At 42.2% G+C, this 9,387-nt stretch overlaps 1 protein-coding gene across 1 annotated transcript; it reads left to right on the top strand.

Annotated features, from left to right (window-relative positions):
* Positions 1-3,210: 3,210 nt before the first annotated feature.
* GDF9 (growth differentiation factor 9) lies at positions 3,211-6,791 on the top strand. Its single transcript, XM_015429152.1, has 2 exons — positions 3,211-3,481; positions 5,980-6,791. The coding sequence occupies exons 1-2, from the start codon at positions 3,211-3,213 to the stop codon at positions 6,789-6,791; spliced, it is 1,083 nt and encodes a 360-aa protein (XP_015284638.1).
* Positions 6,792-9,387: the final 2,596 nt, after the last annotated feature.

A 9,387-nucleotide genomic window follows, 5' to 3' on the forward strand; every position in this document is an offset into this window, starting at 1 on the left:
TAGGAAAACAACATAATGCAGTGGAACTGGGACTGAAGAACTGGAAGAAAATGCACAGTACCCCTAATAACTGCCCAAGCTGATCCATTGCACCGCAGCTTTACTCCTCCACAAGAATGCCCTCATGAACAATTTTGTTTTGCGCATTTTGTGAAATGATTTAAGCATGTGGGCCTTCCTTATAGGCTCTGACAGACCATTCCATAATGTGGGGAACACCACAGAGAATACCCATGAACAGACCACTGTTGATTTTACCTGTCTGTATGGTGTCACCCTCAGAAGGCTTTGCTCCGATGAGCAAAGCTGTCACAACAGAACATAGCAGGAGAGGTGGTTCTGCAGCTAGGTAGGTCCAATGCCTTTAAGAGCTTTGTAAATTATAGCTAGTATCTTGTATTGAACCTGGTAACCGATCAGTAATCAATGGAGTGTCTACAGGAAGGGAGTGATATGCAGATACATCTTGGTGCCAGACAGTAACCAGGCTGTGGCATTCTGTATCAACTGTAGTTTCCAAGTTGTCTTTAAGGAAAACAAGTGCAGAGTACATTACAGTTCTCTGGTCTGAAGGTAGCCACAGCATGGATCCACATGGCTAGTCAAGTTAGGGAGCCATTTTTTGAGCTAAAGGGAGTTGGTAGAATACCCTTTTTGTAACTGCATCAGCTTGCTTCTGCAGCAATACAGCTGGACGCAGAATCACCCCTAGACTCTTAACCAAATCAGCAAGAGACAACTGTACCCCATCAAAAGCAGAGCGCACCATGCCCTTCGGGGCATCAGCCTTCCCAAAAACATTACTTCCATCTTGTCAGGATTCAGTTTGTTTACTCAGCAACAGCAGAGAAGCATTGTTTCAGAGACTCTATAGCAACACCAGGAGATTTGGATGAAGAAAGGTAGAGCTGGATATTATCAGCATATTGATGGCACCCTATCCCAGCACACTGATGGCTACTGTGCTGTGGCAGCCCCACAGAAGTATTGATGCATTTGCTTACATTACATCCGTACTCCTTACATGGTATTGCTTAGCTGAGAACTTCTGTGAAAGTGAACAAAGAAGATATGTGGTATGGCATTCTTACAGTGCAATCATGTGCACACTTTCCTTTGCAATTGCCACTGAACACAGTGTTACTTACTTCTGAGAAAATATGCATGGGACTATACATTCCACAGCAATGCCTACAAATGCCAACATGACAAAAGAGTAACCATGCAGCACTGTTCCACATTAGTGACACATGGCCACAGACAATCTACACTGTCACACATAAACATCCTTTTTCTTCAGATGCTGAAAGTTAAGGAAATGAAGCTCCAGACACTACATACATCAAAACCAATGGAAGCAGAGGGCAATGGTCAAAACCATAAATCACACCAGTGTAAGAAATCCATGCACAGAATGAAGAACAAGACTGCACTGAGTTACGTAATTCAAGGAGAAAAGCCTAAAGAATCAGTTTTCCAGAACTGTAGTGTATATAGATAAGTACAGAAAATGAGCACTTTGAAAAGCTCAGAGGAACTCTTGTCACTCAAGAACTCTGCAGGTCTACAATGATAGACTTGCACCACCATTTGCAGCCATATCTGTGAGAAGTCTGCACTAAACACACTGGGACTAATTTCCAAGGATTATAGGATTATTATCCTTTATATATAGGATTAGGTTGTCAGCAAACCACTTTCTCAAGCTGAAAACCCAGTGCTAAGGGTAACATTATTTAACAGTACTTTAATAAGGACATCACAAAGAACCCCCAAGGGTCAGGGTCCATAAAGCAACCACATATGAATAAAAGGGGCTGCCACCAGAAAGAAAAAATAATGTGCATTGGTGTCTGTAGATTCTTATGTTACACAACAAGTGGTTTTGAACTATGCCCTCTCTTTAGCATCCATCTTATTTCAATATTAAAGTGTCGGACCATCTGCGAGCACACTGGAAATTCTAAATCAGATGCTTTAAACACTCCAGTGGAAGTAACAGGATGAAAAATGTAGCACGGGTGGATTGAAAACCTGCAGTTGACAATATTAGGCAAGATGGCACACAATTCTGAAACACCCTTCTTTTGCTGTCTCCCTTTCCCAATTGCCTTAATAATATAGCATTAAATGAAATAATTATCATTATGGATTTTTAAATCCAGACCAGGAAAAATTCTTTTAGATATTTATATCCCACTTTTCTCCTGAACAGGGACCCTAACATCATCATCTGCTCTTCCATTGTATCCTCACAACAACCCTGTGAGATAGGTCAGGCTGAGACGAGATCTCCCAGGTCCTACTCCATCACGCTAACCACTAATCTCTTATGAGATGCTCTTGACATTTACTGCTATTTAAATGTGCCTGGTTAAAACACAAGCTGTTTTCAAATGGTAGTTTGCAGTCGAATATCATTAAAAACAGTGGCAATTAATTATTCATCATTTTCTAATATTACAGGGGGGGGACAGAAGGACTAAGTTCCGTGAGGTCCTTTATTTGCTCAAAATGAAATCAGCAGTTCCCAGTAAGATCTGACTCCTTGGATATGATAACCCCCCTGACATTTCCTACTTTATTATAGTGTCTTGGACCAACAACCAAATGTAGTTGTATGACTCTAATATATACAGACTGCTAAAATAAATGTTGCTACTTACAGTAGTAAAGTTCAGTACATATGTTTTCCTGAATCAGGGCCTAACTTAGCCGATCGGGTGCTGCATTTTCCAGGTGAGAGTAGAGATCTTACTTAGCAAGCACTTACGCTAGCAAAAGGCAGAGCCTGCAGCTGATCAACAAACTGGCAGTGCCATCCTAAACAGAGTTACACCTATCTAAGCCCACTGAATTCAGTGGGCTTAGAAAGGGAGTAACATTGCTTAGGATTGCACTGGAAATCACCTAATCAGGTGAATGGCTTTTCTTCCACATCTAATTAGAAGGGAATGGCTCTCAGTGATACCTGGAATTTATTTAAGAAACCTGAAGGTGCTGCTTCACTTTTTTAGAACACAGGCTGTCATGGGGGAGATGGTGTCTTTGTCCTGACTAATCCCCATCATGAAGATTCCTTGGGGGATACTTACCTGTTGTTGTATTGGACTGTTTTTTTCTGGTGTCCTGTGTTCCCTCGGTTCCAGAGATGAAGGGGGCTCTCAGCCATTGCTGGTTTCAGAAAGGGAAGCCTCTGAACCACTTCCAATGTTGTTGTTTCCCCCAGATGCAGAAAATGGCTATGCTGTGCTACCTCCTCTTTTCAAAGTGCTGACTGGCCACAGTCACCAGGAAGGGAATGATGGTGCCCCAAGCCCACAACCGGACTCCAGAGCTCTGAGCTACATGAAGAGGCTATATAAAACATTTGCAACCAAGGAAGGGATCCCAAAGGCTAACAGAAGTCGTCTCTACAATACAGTCCGGCTCTTCACTCCACACGCTGAGTGCAAGCACCCTACTGAAGGACAAGTGAAAGGTAAGTGAGACAGTTTCAGTTTGGGATTAATCTCCCCAGCCCCAGGTTTCCAAGTATGGAGCACATCTATTCTCCCATCTGCACATTTCTTGCTCCCGAAAACCAGTGGAATTATGATTAATGGTTCTCTTGATCTGCTTGAGTATAAAAAGCAGAGCCTAGTACATGTACTTAATAACTTTTAGAAAGGTTAGACACATACACACAAGACCTCACTTTAGAAAGGTTACTGGTGACCTTCAAGTAACAGTTTATCTGTCTTTCTCTAGATAATTCAAGGTCTGAATGTTTTGAAGTACACACCAATAGTATTTGGCCCTTTAAAGTGTCCATATACTAACATTATCTGAGGCTACCACAATGTGTTCATTCCATAGGCTTATACCTGACATTCTACTGAAACTGCATATGAGCATGGGGAGCTTGTTGGTGGTTTTGTACAACAGCTCAAAGTGGGGGGTGCATGTCCATGAAAACAGTAACTTTGGCTGTCATTATACAGCTCTGCTAGGTGTCGTTCATGTGTTGAGGCTTCTCCAGTCTTGCTAGCTGCTTGTGACTGTTACAGTACAGCCCAATTTCCAGTATACTTACTTAGAAGTCCCCTAGCTTCAGTGGGATTTAGTACTAATATGTTCAAAACTGGGGCATTAGTTGGGTATTTTAACCCAATTTGGAAAGAGCAATTAAAAAAAAAATTCATCTATGTGTCAAAGTAAGCTGTTATGGCTACTGAGAAAGCTGAATCCTAGGTTTTTCTTTTGTCTTTGCAAAGAGCTACTTGCCAGGAAAGTTATTGGCTTCTGTTCAAATCTTGCCTCATTTATATCACTTAGAAACTAACTGTGAATTCATCTGATTAACTGAAAGTCTCTTATCTGAGGTGGTCTAGATAGCAATTTCTATGCTGTCCATGAAGGTTACTGGCTTATTTTGTGTCAGCCCCCTAGCCTTCCTACTTGTGTCATACAAAAATTTGTTTTGAAAAGGGGGAGCCGCCATAAAGTATGTCATTGCTATGGTTTCATGACACATAGTACTGTTCTTGCTTCAGTTGTAAATATAACTCTAGCTGCAGTGATACCTTCATGTATCTGAAGAAGTGTGCATGCACATGAAAGCTTGTACCCAGAATAAAACTTTGTTAGTCTTACAAGGTGCCACTGGACTCAGACTTTGTTTTGCGGTTTCAGACCAACAGGGCTGCCCATCTGAACCTATCTGCAGTGATATAAATAAGCTAAAATATTTAAATTTGGTCAGTTTGAAAATGAGATTGCATAACTTGTGAGAACTGTAAACGGAAGGGATGGGGGACACCAATTCAAAAACAGAGGTTTGATTATTCTTATAAAGTTATATACTGGGCTAAAACTGCTGCCCTTTCCCCTGATGCAGATATATACATGCTGTTTGTGATGCTGTTAAGAATTCTTTACAATGGCTACCAACAATATGCTTTGGTGCACCCAGGGGCAAAAGGTTCATATTATAGTATGCAAACTACTCTTACATTATTGCTGGAAGAGGCTCTTCGCACACTCAGTATTAGTAAGAAGCAAGTGATGACACTTACGGGCAATAAGAACCAGTGTTTTCCTAGTCTAACAACCCTGTGAGGTAAAGCAGGTGAGCAATAATAACTTCCCCAAGTCTACCTTGTTACCTTCATAGGTAAGAGGAGACTGGGCCTTGCTGATCACACTGGGAGGGACCATCGCTCAGTGCCAGAACATCAGCTGTGTACACAGAAAGTTCCTGGTTCAAACTGGCATTTCCAGTTAAAAGGATCAGGTAGCAGTAGATGTGAAAGATTGTTCCCCGAGTCTCTAGAGAGCTACCGCCAGTCAGAGTAGACAGTACTGACTTTGCTATACCAACTGTCTGATTTGGTATAAGGCAGCTTCATTTGCTTAAGATATCTAACTGCTACATCACTGCTTCAAAAGCCAGCCATGGAAATGCTTTATTGTGAAGCTATTCTGCTGCCTTTTCGGCATTTGGTGGGGCTCTATTAAATAAATCATATCTGAATCCTAGCATGGTACAGCCAGTCATGTTGTGTGTGTGTGTTTACGTCTTTAGTATTTAGAAGTCTGGTTCAGTCTTTAACTGCTGGAGGCGGAGAGTTGCATGCATAATTTAATACTGGCATACCTGAAGGCTGGAGAATGTTAAGGAAGAGAATGCATTTTTGTGTCTCTGCCACTGACAGTAGAAAGCTCTTCAGGGCTACCACCACAGAACAAGAAAAGATGAAAAAACCAATAGTACTAGCAACAAATTGTTTCATTTATAAACCCCAGTGTGTTTCAAAGCAATTAGCTCTTCATCAGAGTCAAGAAGAATACCTTTCTCTAGAAGATCTGCTGTGTCCTAACTCTTGAAACATCCTTTGGCTCAAATGGTTTCAATTTGTCTTCTCCATTTAAATTAATGCAGATTGACTAGTTAAATTGCTTTAGTCCCTAAGAAGTTCTGTTTTTTCTTTTTTTCAGGAGACCTTCGCTCAGTGGATCTTTTTTTCAACTTAGATTGTGTTACTGCTTTGGAGCACTTATTCAAGTCAGTCTTGCTTTACTCATTGGATAAGTCAGTTTCTAAATCATCAGCCATTACATGCACATGCAATCTAGTTGTTAAGGAACATGATTCCTCCAATCAAGTGTGCTCCAGCATTCCACATACAATAACTGTTGAACTCAGACGGAGGTGGGTTGAGATTGACGTGACCACCTTTTTACAGCCTCTGATAGCCTCAAACAAGAGAAGCATTCATATAGCTGTGAATTTCACTTGCCTGAAAGATAATGAGCCCCTTGATTCTAAATGGGATTTCTTTAATATGGCTTTGGTATCACCTTCTCTTCTTCTGTATCTCAATGACACCAGTGAGCAAGCTTACCATAGGAGGGATATGAATCCTATATGGTCTGGGTTGAAAAACAGTCCTCTCATGGGTCTCAGTGAAGAGACAGGGAAAGAACCCACGCAGGATGAAAGAGCATCTCGTCATCGAAGAGATGAAGATGGGAAAGTGGAACATACATCTGTTCCACCGTATAATTTAAGTCACTTCTACCAACAGTTTCTCTTCCCCCAAAATGAGTGTGAGCTTCAAAACTTTTGGTTGAAGTTTAGCCAGCTGAAATGGGACCGATGGATAATTGCACCACATGGATACAATCCTCACTATTGCAAGGGCAAATGCCCAAGAGTGGTTGGGCATCGCTATGGCTCTCCTGTCCACACAATGGTCCAGAATATCATATATGAAAAGCTGGATTCCTCTGTCCCCAGACCACCCTGAGTTCACCTGCTGAATACAGCCCACTGAGTATCTTGAAGTTAGAGAGTGACAGATCAGTTGCTTACAAAGAATATGAAAATATGATAGCTACCAAATGCACTTGTCGCTAAAACCAGTCCGGTTTACTAATGCTGGTTGTTTCCGTATTTTTTTCAACCTTACGAGAAAGTTATTCTTCTGAAGACTTAGCATAGAGTACTGTGGCAGGTATTTCCTTGATAGTATTTATTCTTGTTAGCCCTGATTTACAGGAGGCTAAATGTGAAGTTGGGTATAAGGAGACTTCTTGTTTCCTTCCAAATGGATTTTTTTTTTTTGATGAATTGTGAAATGTTTTGGTTTAAAAAGTCCTATGCATCTCTAGATAGAGCGTAGGAGAAATAAATACCTGTCTTTTCATGCCATCTTTTGTGTAGTTCTTAGTTTAGTCTTTTCTATGTTAAAAATATTTTAAAAGAAAACAAAGACAAAATTTTATGACAAGTGACGAAAGGTTTTACTTACGACAAAAGGTTTTACTATTGCTGACTTATCAATCACTTCATTTTTATGTGTACTTTTAGTGGTTGAAACTGGTTGTCTGAGACAACTCCTGTCCTTTATTATGATGACTCCCAGATGTAAAGATTTTAAAGCAATGGATAACCTTTTGTCTGTCTCTGAAGGCTCTTACAAAAGAATATCTCGTAGAAAAATTCCTGGTTGTACACCTAGAGCTATGTGTTTGTGAGAAGTAACTTGTTAGGTAGACATCCCATGTTTTGAAACTACTAAGATATAAAAGCATTTATGTAGGATATGTCTTGCTATCTTCTACTCTGATTAGCTTATGAACAGGAAACACCATTAAGCTAAATATAAATGGTTATGAAGTAATGTTCTATGTTAACTGTTAATAATACATGTAAGTCAAAAGTGTTCTGTAGTGATCAGCTAGCTTAAAGCATTTTAATGTTCCTGTTGTTGCTGAATCGAAATGCTGTCTGAGTGTATTTATAAACCTAAACACTTGTTGGAAATAAATGTGAAGCAGCTACTGCTTGCCTGTATTTTTCTTCTCTGCCATTGACTACTTGTGCAGGAACTGTCTTCTAAATCCTGTAGTCCTTTTCTAAAGCAAAGTTCTACGAAATCTGTACACATGTGCTTGGTAAGAGGTATGCTGAGCTGTTTTCTCTCCTCTCTCAGGTGACTCTGGTCCTGGCTGCTTCCTTGCAGCAGCTTTTTTATCCTGAGTGTGTAGAATATAAAGGAGTAACGTGTTTGGTACTGGGAGTGCCATGGTCACAGGAAGGAAGTTCTATCAAAAGCTTAGGGCTTGAGGATGCAGTGTAGCAGGATATGAATAAGATTTTCTCTTAATACATGACATGTATTTCAAAGCACAGATTCTAAGAGGAGTGTTCAACATATTAGGAAATGCAAGCAGTTCATATGTAGCCTGTTTCCCTGCTGCAGGGATAACAGGGATAGTCTATTGTGGAGAAGGGACAATGTAACCATGGAGACCCAGCAGAGTAGAGGGCTATTTCATAGAGTGAATGTAATGCTTAATTTAAAGTTGGCAGTTTGGGCATTGTTGCATGTGACACTAAGACTACTTAATGTGCTTTACCCAATTCTGAATTTTCATATGCTGACCTACAGTAGCTGCTCCTAAAATTAGTCTCTCCCCCCAGGATCTTAAGAATCCATTTAATAAATTTACACTCCACCTTTCTCCCCAATGAGGACCCAAAGCAGTTTATGTCAGTCTCCTCTCCTCCACTTAATCTGCACAATCAACCCTGTGCGGTAGGTTAGGCAGACAGTGTGACTGGCCCTAGGTCACTCAGCAGGCTTTCATGGCATGCATAGGCATAAAGTTCGTGCGGGCGGCGGGGTATCAGCCTCCCCCGGGGGCAACTGGTTCCAGCCACCCTTGCTCCCCCCACCCCATTCTGAAACTATGTTCAGCAGCTGGGTTGGGACAGGGAGGGAAGTTAGGGCGAGGGCTTGCTTCCTCTTGGAAGTGAAGCCCCACCCTCAGCTCCCAGCAGCCCTTAGTTCTGCTGGGCTGCACGTGGAGTCTGGCTTTCCTGGTTTCCTGCGCGTGCGCACAAAGGTAGGAAGCATGCTTGCCCGGGCTCTCCCTTACTGCTGAGTCCTCAAGGCACATTCGTTCAGCCCACCTCTCTGCCCCCCTCACCCAGCTGCCAGTAAAATCAGCACGGACCGGGAGGGGAACTTGGCCCAGCGGAGTTGCCCTGCCAAAGGGAGCGCCGAAGCTCAGGGGCTGCGGTCCGTCCCACATCCCGGACGGCCTCCACAGCACCTCCTCCACTTCTTGTGCCCGGCTGCTGCCTTCCTCTGATTCCCCTTCACTGCTGCTCTTGCTTTGTAAGGGCATGGGTGGGGTGGGGGCCTGAGAGAGGGCACTGTTCAATGAGCCTGAGGCTGAGTAGTCCGAAGGAAAACTGCCTTTGTTCTCTTTGGAATACCCTTCCTGTCCTCTCCACCCATCTGTTGTGCTGCTTTTATTCTCTCTCTCGCCCTGTTTTTAACCCCCCCCCCTTCAGTTGTACTTCAGTTTCGTCTGAGTGTGTGAGTGCCCCCC

This window comes from Gekko japonicus, unplaced genomic scaffold, assembly GCF_001447785.1.
Source record: "Gekko japonicus isolate JY-2015 unplaced genomic scaffold, Gekko_japonicus_V1.1 scaffold768, whole genome shotgun sequence".
In the NCBI taxonomy this organism is placed as follows: Eukaryota; Metazoa; Chordata; class Lepidosauria; order Squamata; family Gekkonidae; genus Gekko; species Gekko japonicus.

Coding starts and splice junctions, on each gene's coding strand:
- GDF9 (XM_015429152.1), top strand. CDS start 3,211: ATGTTGTTGTTTCCCCCAGATGCAGAAAATGGCTATGCTGTGCTACCT. Junction 3,482..5,979: donor TACTGAAGGACAAGTGAAAG/GTAAGTGAGACA, acceptor TCTTTTTTTCAG/GAGACCTTCGCTCAGTGGAT.